Source organism: Thermobia domestica, chromosome 10 (assembly GCF_964235325.1).
Source record: "Thermobia domestica chromosome 10, izTheDome1.hap1.1, whole genome shotgun sequence".
In the NCBI taxonomy this organism is placed as follows: Eukaryota; Metazoa; Arthropoda; class Insecta; order Zygentoma; family Lepismatidae; genus Thermobia; species Thermobia domestica.
Genome location: NC_137463.1, coordinates 213,630,084 through 213,645,178, shown reverse-complemented (window position 1 = coordinate 213,645,178; position 15,095 = coordinate 213,630,084). Strand labels below are relative to the sequence as shown.

General features: G+C 37.2%; 1 protein-coding gene across 2 annotated transcripts in view; it reads right to left on the bottom strand.

The window, feature by feature from the left end:
• LOC145662977 (sialin-like) overlaps positions 1-15,095 on the bottom strand; it is a 125,085-nt gene that overhangs the window by 75,985 nt on the left and 34,005 nt on the right. Inside the window, exon 1 of one of the 2 annotated variants that reach the window (XM_081729070.1) lies at positions 7,170-7,310. The exons of the other annotated variant lie outside the window; for it this stretch is intronic. Coding sequence (XP_081585196.1) covers positions 7,170-7,194 — 25 coding nt within the window. The 5' untranslated portion in view covers positions 7,195-7,310. Of the gene's footprint in view, positions 1-7,169; positions 7,311-15,095 lie in introns of those variants that run through there. 2 annotated transcript variants of the gene reach the window in all.

Genomic DNA, 15,095 nt, shown 5'->3' with positions numbered 1-15,095 from the left:
AAAATTACAATATATTTGTCAGGAATAAAGTTCGAGTAGCACATATTTATTTTAAATACTACATTTTTCATGTATTTGATTGTATATTTTATGCCAGATTTTCTGCCCCGTGTGGGTGTTGCATATACGATAGAGCCCGCCCTGAGTAGTAGTAGAAAATTGTTACGTTATTACGAACAGGTTTGCTAATTGCCGTAGTGCATGAAAACTTCTGAATCTGCGAAAATTACTCAACTCATATTTTGTCAATATATCCTGTGTCCCTTATTAAATTATGACGCCATGACGCCATAAACCTTGTGTTTCATAGGCATGATGCTATACACCTTTGTGTGTCTTATGATGCTATACACCTTTGTGTGTCTTATGATGCTATACACCTTTGTGTGTCTTATGATATATACTCTGTGTTTCTTATGATGTCATGGTATGTTTTTAATGATATCACATACTCCGTGTTTCTAATGATGCCGTTTATCTGACGTCACTTATGAAATTATGACGAATCAATTTTACACTTCATTTTGACCAAAGTATATTAAGTCGTTGAGATTCGATATGGGATTACTTTAATAACATGGTGTTTAAAAGTCGGCCATGCTTAAAGTTTTACATGACACTACATACCCAGTGTTACTTCTGAAAATGACTGACAAATGCATCGAAATTTTATTCATGATACTGTATCAAACTGTTTAGGTACTACAACCGAGTTTGGGTTTGAACAATATTCTATATAGCGACCTGTTGAATTTTATATATCCTTGCAGGGCCGCGGTGATTAAGTTCGCTTAGGAGACAAGAGTTGACGCTGTCTCGAAAAGGTGACGAGAAAGTAATGTCTCATCTCGAAATACGTATCAGCTTCTATTCGAAGAAGTCTGTTTCGTCATCAAAATCCTGTCTCGTTCCGTTTCATAGGCAGGCAAACCTTGAGTAGTGCAGTTGAGTTGTGCTGATTTGAGTTATTTTTGAGTTTAACGTCCCCTTTAGCAGCGAGGCTATACGAGATGGGACCTACTGATTAACGTGGAATCCGAACCACACGAGCTTCCGTCGGGAATCGAACTTGGGTCTTCCACGCCAAAGGCGGGTACACTAACCGTTTAACCACGAAGGAGCTCTCTAGCGTAGTGTAATCTACCTATCTATAAACCAGGCAGCCTGGGTTCGATTCGTGGTGGAAGTGGAAATTATTTTCCCCTCATTTCAAAATGACTCAGGAGTTCACCCAGTGGGTCGCCTCCGCCTGTCACAAATGGACGGGTCAAGTGAGTGACTTACAGTTAGTCGCTTCCGCTGTCAACGAAAGTGCAAAGGTTCCGAAAGTCACATTTTCCGTTCGCAACAATACTTCTGTTAAGTAGCTTGCTCAGGAGACGAGACAATTTTTCTGTACAGGGCTCTTCTCATAGAAACAAATATGCTTTTTCGAGACGAAACGCCACTTCCAGGGCATCATTCCGAGACGAGACAACCCATTGTCTCTTGAGCAACAACAAGTTTATGTCATTCATTATCAACAGTAATTAATTATTTTTATTCCGCTGAAATTGTACTGTATATATAAAACAAAACTACACTGTTAATAACCAGATGCTGTATATTGTTTTGTCATCTAACTGTGAATCACAACCTCCTAACAGTAATGCATATATTACGCACTTTTAAATATAGAGCTAATATATATTGTTATACTGCAATATACAAAGTAGATAATTATGTGTTGATAATTCTGCTAAAACTGTTCAACCATACCATACGGTATACATCCAAATTACACAGCTATAAAACAACTAAAAACCAAGGTTTTATTGGATCATATTTCATTATTCAACAAGTGTATATTTGCTACCATCTCAAAAGTACATAGTTCTTATCATTTCACGCAGCGTTTAGCATCTTAATATATTTACATTAGCTGAATGAATTATTATGCAGTAAGTGCGCAAAATACAGTAAATAACAATAAACTATGCAGTGTGTTTGTGATGCTGTAGGACTTTTACTACGTCACAAATAGTGCTACAATAATGCTAAGTTTAGAACTACCAGCAAAGGAAATAGTAAACAAATGCAATTTACGCGTATCAAGCAAGTGTGCATGAAGAAAGGAACAGTTTATTATAATCCAACTAATTCTTTTAATTGAAAATATTGTTAAGGAAATACTATATGTGCATATGCTTCCGATGTTTGTATCAAATTTTATGCATATGATTTGTGTATAAAATATCTAAATATGTCTGTGCACACAAAGATAAGGAAATAGACATACAAATATGGATTCTTTAAACTTCATTTACTATAAAAGGTGCAGAAACAAGGGGGAAAATTGTATAGCTGTTTATATAAATTTTCAACAAGGAAAGTAAACTTTTTTCCAGTATTTCACAATCAAGATCGATATGAAGTAGATGCCCAACTGGAATTTTGAGTAATTACTTTTCTCTATTTAATACATTACTTTAAAAAAGATCAGAATAATAATTGAAGGTGGTGTGGTTGAGTTTATACAATTTTTTACTACAGGAGTTTGTGTGTTCGTCCGTCCATCTATCTATGTTCTGTTCCGTGATAACTTTCGTCAAAATTATATTCCGATTTGAATGAAACTTCACGCGTGTTTACTTAAAGTTTCCCAATTTTGCCTACTGCTTCAACTGAAATCAGTCAAGTTAGTAAAATTCTCTCAATTTACAAGAAAAGAACTTCGTTCATTTCTACTGCACATGCCACCTAATAAATCTTGAATAATAAACTAATTTCCAACATCCATGGATGATTCTTGCTGATGAATGAATAATCCTCCCTCTTGGAGATGCCGATATACTGTAGTGGAGAACAGCTTATGTTGAATGGGCTGATCTTTTCTGAGTCTATTTACCCAGCAACTAAAGCAAATTCAAGCACAATTCGTGGTTCAGAGCCCCCTTAACAGTAGCTCCCGTCTTTCATAACTTTCGAGATGCATAATTAATTTGTACCATATTCTAAGTTTTTATAATTTTTATTTTGTAATAACAATAACAATAATAATAATTTGGATTTCATAATTGGGCCGGTTTTTACTTAGGCAGTATTACGAAACACAGAAATATTAGATACTACAAGATGATTATAGATATTTTTGAAAGAGATATTCGGTATTATAGATTGCAGCAAGGATCTATAGTACGTATCTACTATATATTTGACAAAACATAAAACAAATACATTTAACAAAATAAATACTGGGTAATGTGAAAGCCCGTCAATATTTACGTGACTATGAAAAGGCATTTACAAGCATTCAGGATAAATGACTCAGACATTGCCAGCGGACGTGGTAGCTCAGTGGTAGAGTCCTCACCCCTTGTGATGTTAGTTTGTAATGGACAGTTGATCTATGAATTATCTCGAAGTTGTTCAGTTTCCTCCCATGTTCTCATTCCACCGATTATTCAATAATAATAATAATAATAATAATAATAATAATAATAATAATAATAATAATAATAATAATAATAATAATAATAATAATAATTTTCATTAGTCATCCGTTTCCTTTAGTCTGCAGGATCTAACTATGAAATGTAAACTAAAAGATTTCATATTCTTCAAATACATTGAGCACATTGAGCAGTCCTGTCCTACTTTTCTCTTCTATGATCAATTTGTACCAACACTTTTTTTTTTTTTTTTAATATTCATCTACATATTCTGATCACAACAGTGAATGAACTGAAAAGTTATACACAATTACAAACGTAAGATGTAGCCACAGTACCGAAAATAAATGCCTGAACCAATCATTATCTATGATACATATTACCATATATTGGTCAAAGAAATTATTTATGTTGAAATGCCCATCCTTCACAGGATAGTGTTTCTTTCGGAAACAATGTTCCGGGGGGCACTGCTGGTACTGTTCTATTTATTATTCTATTATAGACTTATTATTTTGGTCTCCTTCGGCGGGCAGTGTCCCCCCAAAAACATGTCTGGAAGAAACACTACATATGGGAAGAAACAGATATGAAAATATTCAAAAGGTTTAAATGACCCCCTACTCCCTTTAGAAAGCCTATTTGATTCGAAATGAAAAGGAAGAAAGAAAAAAACAGATCCATTCAAGTGCTGTGTGTGTTCAAAAATTGATTTCAAGGGGGTGCAATAGTAATTCTTTGTGAAAAATTTCTTCCCTCTCCTTTTTGGACACGCATTTCAGTGACCGTGATGATAAAAATCAAGGTCAACCCAAGTGCTTATTATGGACTTCATTTTAAAGTGGTACATCAATTTCCTCCTCACTTCCGTCATTTTACGAACACGAACTGGGTAATTAAAATACAAAGTTATCTTGTTTCCCCTTCTACAAGCGCAATTTTCACAAACGCTCAGATACATGTTACCTTAAAACAAACTAACTCTATGGCCTTTGGGAGCCCAGAGGTTCAATGCCGCGTTCACAAAAGTTCTCCATTGACTTCTGTCCTTAGCCAACTGGAACCAAATTTCTACTTTCTATTCCTATTTCTGCGAGAAACATCTTAATATTGTCCTCCCATTTACGCCTAGGTCTTCCTTATTGGTTGTTTTTCGATTGAACTTCCAGTTTACACTTTGAAAGCGTTCTTACTTTCTTCCATTCTGGCTGCATGATCTGTCTACCTCAGCTTCCCAGACTTTATGATCCTAATAAGTTTGATAAATGATATTAATTATGCAGTTCCTCGTTTCTGCCATTCCCCTTCCCGTTGAACCGAATATTCGTCAGGTTTTTATTCTCAAATGGTTTCAGCGTGCATTTTTTCCTCAGAGTAAGCGACCATATTTCGCAACCATACAGCACAACAAGCATAATTATCGTTACATATATTTTAAGCCTGAAATTCCTCGATAGAATTTGCCACGACAAAGATTTAGAACTGAATAATGAAACGAATTCTGTTTTCAATCGACATTTAATTTCTTCGCGAATATGGTTTTGGTCTGTTAATATTGATCCTAGATATTTGAAAGTATCCACTTTGTCGATTTCGACGCATCCATTACTTGCAGTCGATTCAGCGAACTTCCATGTATTTAGTTTTCTCTGCATTTACTTTCAAACTCATGTCTCTGCAAGCGTTTAACAAGACCTCTGCATTTGTTTCTATTGTCAACTTATTTATACTAAAGAGTTTACAAAACGAGTATCGTCTAAGTAACTTGAAGGATTCCTCAAATACTCTAGTTTCGACATTTTAAACTTTCTCCCCCCCCCCCCTTAGGATACGCATCTTAATCAAAGTAACACGATAAAAACCAAAGCGCTAAGTATTTTCAGAAACAAGTAAACAGTGTCACGGTATACAGAGTACACACGTAAAAAAGTTTGGTTTGGCTTTTGGCAAACTAAATTCCTTAACAAGCTAAATTTTACCAAGCCTAAGCTTAAATATATGTAGTATTTTACCACAAATTAAATGAAGCATACTTTAAGATGATCATCTTAGTGTTGTATTTCACGGACAGATTAAGATTTGGCATCCTGCGTATTATACTAGACCGCTAGTCTCCACAGCACTGCAGATACTCTATTACCAAGGATGATATCCATAATTAGATACATAAGAATACACGGTGAACAGATTTTTGATTGTCCATATCTTGGCATCAACTGGATGGATCACGTTCATCAACAGGGCCGCGGTGGCTCAGTGGTAGAGCGTTCACCTTTGGTGCTAGGGGTTTCCGGTTCGATCGCAGCTCCCGCCAAGTGAACTTTGTGGTGGACAAACACCGGGTGTGTGGGTTTTCTCGGGGTTCTCCCGTTTCCTCCCACTTTCTTCATTCCACCATTTCATTCATCACTCATCATCACCGTCTTCTTTAGCCTAACCGGCATACCCGTGGGACGTAAAACTCAAAGATTTCATTTCATTTTCACGTTCATGAACAAACTCGATTCCAAACTTTTGACCTTTATCTGGCCAAAAGAAACTATCCATCAAGTAGTTCTTGATATTTTATATCTCCCACATGGACACGTGGTCAGAGTAAATACAAGGGAGAATCAGAAACTAAGGTTACGAGGCCGATATTTCTGGAGTTTCGTCTGTTCTAAAGGAATGAGGAGTCTGTGGTAATTTTAATACATGGAGTTGGCAACTGCGCAGAGTTTCAGCCATCCGCAACCTACGGAGCTAGTTGTAGGTAAGAACAAATGGTGACTCCTTTGGAAAACTGGTCTCGCAAAGATGTCCGCTCAGTTATTCGATTTCTGTGGGTGAAACATGTAAACGTGGCTGAAAAATTCACCGACAGCTGATAGAGGTTTACGGAGAGACTACAGCATACCACAGAATTGTGTCGAAATTTTGCGGTTGGGAGAGAAAACGTCGCCGACCCAGCACGGCCATCAACAAATTTGAACACAGCTGCGACATCATCGACCACCCTCCCTACAGTCCGAACCTCACTCTAAGCGACTTTCATCTCTTCCTGCACTTGTAGGAGCACATAGGAGGCCGTCGCTTCGTTTCAGACGAGAAGCTAAAACACTTCGTGATAACGTTGTTGAACACACAAGGACAGGCTTTTTACCAGGAGGAAATCTTCAAACTCATCCCATGATGCGATAAGTCCCTCAACCGATATGGAGACTGTCGAAAAGTAACCTAATGTATGTACTATCTGTTGGCTGTATTGGTTGTGTGAAATAATTATATATATATAGGTTTCACTGTAGACTTTGTAACTTTACTTTCTGAACACTCCTCGTATATATAAAGAAATTTTTTGGCAATCTAAACTTCTTAAAATTATTTTTAAACTTTCAATGGTGTAGATTTGTCTACAGGACAAACATACATCTGCTTTTAGATCTAACGTAAGACGAGAAGAAAATAGATTACGCACGTACATTTTACCGCACTCAGTTTCTTGATGAATAGCATAACTCCTGGAATTATACTAGATACCGTAATTCTTCATATCAAGAATAACGGGAATAAATAGATATTTTACGTTATTCTGATACCTAGACGTTTGCGCATTCACATGTAAAGACTTCTGCACGAATCAGATTTTGTTCACACACATTTATCCTTTTCTTATAAGAATAAAGCAAAGGATCTTTAGACTACGGAGTCTTTCAATTACAAATAAATATACCTACAATAACAAAATTAATTACTCACCTGCTATGTAACGGGGCAGATACATACTGAAATTAACTGATGGGAAAATTCAGCCTTACTAAGGCATAACTGAGAAATTCTGGCAAATATACAAGAAACTTTATAACGTCGCAACACACTGCACATTGAAGACCTTCAGAACTGCTTCTTGCTTATTCTAGTATTGTTCACACTATAAGATTTCGTTATCAAGAGGAACTAATACACATAAAAAAGTATCTGTTGCTAAACAAACAGTCAAGCTCTTAAACTTTGGACCTTCATTTTGAACTCCATATATCAACTAATACTTATATAATATGGTTTATTTAGAAGAGGTTCATTGTGTAAAGAAATGAAAATTAGAATCTCTGAATTAGGACTTGGATAAACTGTTTATGGATTATCCTTCTGCGGTCAAGAAAAGAAAAGTGCATCTCCTAACTAACGATATACTACCGTAACAAGTAAATAGACACTTGTAGACCAAACAAATGCAAACGGCTGGTGAGTATGACGTAGATATTGGTGGTGTGAATATACAGTGAAAGTAGACATGGCCAATATCTACGTAGACATGGCACGCGGACTGGCTGTGAAGAATTGACAGACTTCCGAAGTTCCAAAGTTCGCAAATTGCGAGTGTACATATTAAAAATCAGAGCACTGTCGCTACTGTGTTGTGTGTTAACAGGATTACAGTGCATTTTAAACGAAATGGGAATACATGACGAGACCCAAGATCCACTGAACAACAACCAACAATACATCTAACACATTAGCTCATCTGGAGTGCAAGTACCAGCTATCCAAATCTGCTAATGATATCGGGCCTTATGTAGAGTCGTTCTGACGCGTGATTGGTGTCATACTGAAGAGTTCGACTAACATATGTTTCCTGCAGTAGTCAGGCCTTTAGTATCACTAATCATACGTCAAAACGACTCTGCATAAGGCCTATCGTATCCGAGGTAAAACAGATCAGCGCGAACCGTCAAGCTATATTTGCATAGTGCGGGAATGTATCAACGCATCAGGAAAAAGCCTCGTTTTACAAAACAAATGATACGTAGACACAACTAGGTCACTGTTACGTGCAACAACCACAACATTTTTGGAACCACGTTACATTCTCCGGTGAAAGCCAATTTTGCCGGTATATTCAAATTTGTGATCAGTTCAGTTTACGATCAACTCAAGTTTCGTCCGTTTAGCGATCATCTCGATTGATAGGTAAATAAAAGTCTATCAGCTATGATAAAATAGTCCAGTTTGCGATCAGCTACTAATTCTTTAAACGAAACAGGAATCACTGAACTCGTGTTAGATTCAATTATTTCTACCTATTAACCCGAGAAAGGCCAAGGGGTGCCTCGGAGGCACCCTGGTCAACTTTTAATGCCATTACTCTTAATAGGTATTTCGTCCCATGTCCTGCGTTCTAGAATTCTCCTATCTCTTTGAAATACCCCCTCTGATTGAGTTTAAGCTTTCTTTTTACTTTACCTCAGAAAAATAGGGTTATTTTTTATAGTAACGTAAAGGCCCAAGGGGTGCCTCTGAGGCTACTATTGAAGTATCTACTCTTCTAATTATTTGAAACTGTTCATTGTTTATTACCATTAACAAATGATTTCATAGCAAAGTAGTGACTAGCCTTTCCCATTAATGAGGGAAAATACAAATGGTCGCGGTGGGTTCAGGTAGCTTGTATGTGCAGCAGGGAGTCTCAGAGGCACTCATTGGGTTTTTTAAGGGTAAAATTAGCATGGACATAGAAATAAAATAACCCAGATAGAAAGCATGAGTGATCACATATTTTGCGTACTTCTTTTAAGCAGGACATTAACAATTCGTCAAATATAATAGAATAGTGAACATTAGATCAAAAGATTCGGAATGAAAACTGAAAAATATGAAAGTTCTCTCGCATTTTAATGAAAATTTTGCATTTTGTGTCTTTATAGAGTTCTGCGTCTATATTTCGTCCTCTGTTTCCCTTCATATCTGTAATAATATTTTATTATAATTCTGTTAATTTCCATTTTGAAAATAACGTTTCTAAATTAATTAATTGATTTAAAAATTTACCGTAGATGCGGGCTACTTGGACCCAATTTTGCAATAAATTCGTTCTTTCGGCTTGTTTTCATCCACGAAAACTCGAAAGTTATTGTCATATCCCATATTGAGTGGAACTACATGCTTTATAGTACATATCGAGGACAGTTTTAGTTACATATATTGAAAACAAAGCACAGGCGATTATTGTAAAAAATGGGTCCAAATAAGACTCGCGTTCGGGCTACTTGAACCCACCCCCATATTTTCCTACAGAAAACCATTGAAATCTGCTCTGAGACTAAGTAGGACGTAGGTGCTCCAAGAACAACAATTTTTATTTACTGCAAACCACAAAGAGAACATGTTAAGAGGTACTATCAAATGTAATGACTGTAATAGCTGATTACGTTTTCTTCTACAGCTGCACGAGCCCTATGTATATTAGCAGCGAATCTAGTCGTTGACTGGAGGTACAGTTTCTAAAATAACTTCACCCAATCTCGACTGGGAAGATTGTCTTAGAAAGCAATGACAGTTCTCCTATACATGGCTAAATAGGACTTCACAATAAATCTGAAATCAAATTAATTAACGAGGAATCCGAAATCACAAGCTTTATCAAGATGACTAGCGAAGGCTAATTCTTCTTCTTCAGTGAACACTTTCAGATGGTCCGGATTCTGCCTTGACCTGTTCTTTAATCTTCTTTCTATGGTGGATCGACTTATCTTGAAGTGAGTTTCTGTTTCTTTTTGCGACATTTTCCTCGACTGAATTGCTGGTAAACATTTTTCAAGCTGTTATGAAAAATCAGCATATTTTCGACCTGCAGGCAATCGTTTATATTGATGTGCCATTTTGTACCGGTATCATTAAGGAAACAATGAAAAGTCCTTACTTGTGTGACACGTGACAACAGACCTTTATTTTTCATACATCAAGATAACAAAGGATGGGGTGGGAGGATAAACATAACAAAATATGTGGTGGGACAAAATATCCATGTTTTTCAGGTTATATGTACACACTTCATAAATAATGCAATTACGCACACATCTTATTGTATATGAAAAAGTTTACCATGTCAGTTTCATTAACCTATATGTAACTACTTATGTGTTTACTTAGCATTGGTTCCACTTCCTTGCAAATAGTGTCCACACATAAAAGTTTGGCGGTCAATAAATATACTATTTTCGTCAACGACCTTTCTCACCAATGCTGCTCAATCATAGCCTACCACAGAACTAGTTTCAATGTGTGTACGCCTGCATTTTGATCCAATCTAACGGATCTAGCTCTGAACTTTCATTATTGCATTGCATATGGGACTTTAAACGAGTTTTTGGTATGGGTCCAAGTAGCCCCTTAAGGGTGCAAGTAGCCCGCAATTACGGTATATGGTTAATTAACTCCTCATTTTCTTTCATTACGTTCTGACGAAATGATATTTTGAACAGAGTGAGAATATGTTTATATGTAACGATTTTTGAACTCTAAAAGAAGAAATTTAATACACAAACTCATTTTTTTTCCTTTTTTAAAAATTATAACAGGCCTAGCTGGATTGCTTTAAGACAGAACAAGATATAATGGGTCTTATGCAGAGTCGTTCTGACGCGTGATTAGTGCCATACTAAAGAGTTCGACTAACATGTTTCCTGTAATAGTCAGGCCTTTAGTATGACGCTAATCATTCGTCAAAACGAATCTGCATAAGGCGGAATGGATTTTTTCTATGGCTATATTCTTCGGATTCTGAAGCTAGGAATTTGTACTGCAGTTGATTCCATTAAAATGTTAGTGTTGGTTCTAGGAAAACATTTTCCGCCTTATGCAGAGTCATTTTGACATATGATTAGCATTATACTAAATATCTGACTACTGCAGGAAACATATTAGTCGAACTCTTTAGTATGACACTAATCACGCGTCAGAACGACTCTGTATAAGTCCTTTATATTTATAGTATTTGAGTTGTGCGTCTGATTACAACTCGTAACTTGTGTAATTTCTGTATGTGTGTAATTTTGAGTTTCATTCCCGATAGAGCACAAGATTTTTCAGTGTTGACTCGACATTGTCAAGCGACTTAAAGATTGTACTTGAATTAACATGTACCGGATTGCACTCAAGAAAAGCAGAAACAGTACTAACACGGCTGATTTGTTGGTTCACATCATCCGGCCAGAGACCTTTGCCTATTGAAGTGTCTAGAAATAATGCTACTCGATTTATTAACGTGATTTCAATATGAGAGAGACAGCATCCCATTCAATAACGAACAGTAGACGTAATTAACTTGAAGAAATACGTTTAAAATGATTAATCACCTTTCGAAAAGCATTATCCCCCCCCCCTCTAAACCTTAACCTCTAATAAGAAGAGTTGGTGGTTCGATCTTTGAACATTCAAGACTGAACATGTAAGCTTGTGCTATATTATCTGATAATCTTTGGTTTTGGTTTTCTAATTCAGTTTCACCACATTCCATAAATTCTTCCATGATTATTCACGTTCTTTCATCATCCTTCTTTAATGCACAGACCATTAAAATAAACATTAAATAAAGATTTAATTTCATTCTCCTTTGAAATGTACGAGGGTCATTCGGAAAGTAAAGAACGTTTTTGTATAAACACTTTAATAACTGATATACAAAGGCGAAATTTGTGTTACATACTATGTGATACTTAAGTTACTTTTCGACATAGTCGCCGTGTAAATTTAAACACTTGTCATACCGTGGTACAAGTTTTTCTATGCCTTCCGCATACACAGTTGCCGCCAAACTGTTGAACCAATCACTAACAGCTTCCTTAAGTTCTTGAAATTTCAGGAAAGAATTCGTGCAGCCCATCAATAGTGAATCGCCTATCCTCTTGAATTTTCCGCTCAATTCTTCCTTTGAGTTCGTCAGTCACAACAGAAGGCCGGCCCGAGCGTTCCTCATCGTGTACATTCGTCCGTCCGTCATTAAACATAATGCACCACTTACAAACTGATGCTTCATTCATTACATTTCCATACACCTCAGTGATTTGTCTATAAATTTCTATCGGATGCACTTTTCTTGCATTCAAAAATCTTATCACACTACGAACCTCACACTTGGCGGGATCAGTAATTCTATCGCACATTTTACAGTCGCACAGCGAAGCAATAACGGACCGTAGCGGATCGCAGCTGGTGCCAGACTGAGGCTAAAGCATGCCCAGGTCAATAACCCAGCGGCAGCGGGGGTGGGGGAACACGCGCACGCGCTAGCGCAAAACGTTCTTTACTTTCCGAATGACCCTCGTATATATGAGCTTTACAGTGACGTGTCATTTTCAATGACAATCCATATTTTCCTATTTTTTTTAAAAACTTTTTCTAGTTATAACCTATAAACCTTTATTTGGAGTATAAAATAAAATCAATAAGAAATTTGGAATAGAATACGCCATAACAATTTATATCATCATAGGGCGCTGATAACCGAACCGAACCTTTCTAACCGGTACAGCGCAGGAACGGATCTAGGACGGACTTCTGGGGAAGGGGGGAGGGATTTTAATACTGCTACTTAGAGCTACTTTTAAAAGCTCCAAACTCTGGGATGGGTTTTTATATAAAATAAGAAAGTTCCTTCTTCTGGTGGGGAGGATGATAGAAAAAAAATAATAACTGGTTGAAACAGTCTTCTTTGAGAGATAAACAGCCGAAAATATGTAAAAAAATTTCTTTCTAAGTCTTTTTCAAACGTCGTAGCTTGAAAAAAAAAAATCTATGGGCCTTATCGCAAGTGGGTCAAGGAATTACACAGGAACCAGTGGCACAAATAGAAGGTAAAAACTGGAGAGAAGCAGCCAGAACCCATACTATAATAGGTTTACCATCAGTTTTTCAATTTTTCATGGATCCTGCAGAAGTGTCCAACTTAACTCTCTGCCGATGGATATTATGGTTAGTTTGGACGTTGATATTGTAGACCTAAGGTGAAGGGTAAGGGAAAAAAAGAAGGAATGTCACAAAACTGCATTTTCGAGAAAACATCGTTTTAATATTGAAAACCGTGTAAAAAGAATAGGGTTAGTTAAATCTTTTTCCCCTCTTTACATGGACATTTCTACATCTACACATGCAAGGCATATACAGTCAAATAGTATCAAGAGTTACCAACAGATAGGACGAAGCACCCGATAAAGCACACACATGGACATTCCTCGTTTTTTCCCCTTACCCTTCAAGTATTGTTTTCATATTGCATAACACAAAAACTACAACAAACTATATCTAATGTTTTAGAAATCTTTTAATATAAATAAAATAAAGAGTTTGTGTGTTTGTTTGTGTCTGTGTGCGGCCTGGGGACCAGACGAGTGGACTGAGAGTTACCAAATTTTGGTCAGAGGTACCTTGGCCCAGGCCCCAGATCAAGACGGTCCTTTTTTCAAATTTCGAAACAGGGGCTCTCAGGGGGGAGGGCGTTTACCGGAACCGGCTTGGGAACCAGACGAATTGACCGAGAGTTACCAAATTTTAGTCACGAATACCTTGGTCCAGGCTGCAGACCAGAGTTAAAAATTTTTGCCAAAATTCGAACCGGGGAGGGGGCGTTTACCGGGACATGTAAAAGTAGTAGAAAATGACCGATATTAGTGTCGAATTCATAGTTTTCGGGGTCGCTGAAATCACCAAATTCACCCTATTCGGCTCCGGGTCGGGGGTCACCGGGGGGGGGGATGAGATACCGATACACACAAAAGTAATCCAAAATGACTGAGATTAGTGTCAAATCCATAGTTTTCGCGGTCGCTGAAATCAATGGTGACACTTCCATTAGGGATGACTTGCAAATTTAGTTACAATCGTATGTGGGCTGGGACTCAGCGGAGAGGGATACCGAGACATGTAAAAAATAGCCCAAAATGACCGATATTAGTTTGAAATCCATAGTTTTCGCAGTCGTTGAGATCAATGGTGATACAACAGGCTTTGACTTCGAAATACAGCCCCCGTACGAAGCATGAGTATATTTAACTAGTAAAGAATAAAAGGCAAAGTTTACTATAAACTTCAGTGGTGCCCACCCCCCTCAACTCCATGACGCACCCCCCCTCAATTGTCTATCCGTAGGTGTTCTTCCATGAAAAAAAATCTTTTCGATTAATTTTTACACCCCCTCAAACATATTTATATAGATTTTTACCCCCGCCCCCAAATATTTCAATGACGCAGTTTGCGTCATATCCCCCCCTTGTGGGCACCCCTGTAAACTTTCAAAACCTTATACATAATAGATTCAATTATTTTTGTCACTCAAAAAACTGGAGGGGGGGCCTCGGCCCCGAGCTGAATCCGCCACTGGCAGAAACTAGTATGCACTCTAAGTATCTATGTTTAACAATCCTCAGTACCGGCGAAAATATGTATCCCCGTACCCTAACTTCCTCTACACAATTCATTGCGCTCGTAGTACCGAACGATCCCGAAACACGGATACTTAGGAGTGAGTACTAGTTCTTGTGTAATTCCTTGATCCGCTTGCGATAGGCCCCATATAGCTTAAGCTAGCGAGTTTTATTTATTTTTCTATTTTCCACTGCTTATTACTTTGAAAGGAGATGCTTTCCCACTCTTATTATTATTATTATTATTATTATTATTATTGCTTTAGCGTTACATTCAGGAGTTTGATGCTGTTATTTTTCCGGCAGGCTGTATAACACTAACAATTTCATTACGGATCAACATGAATACTATTTCAACCCATCCCTATCTCATACATAAATAAATCGTAGTTTTTACATTGTTTTCATAACTTTTAGTATCAAAAGTCTATGCAAATTCTTCAATTAACGCCTAACGGAAGAACACGAAAATCTCATTACGCGTCTG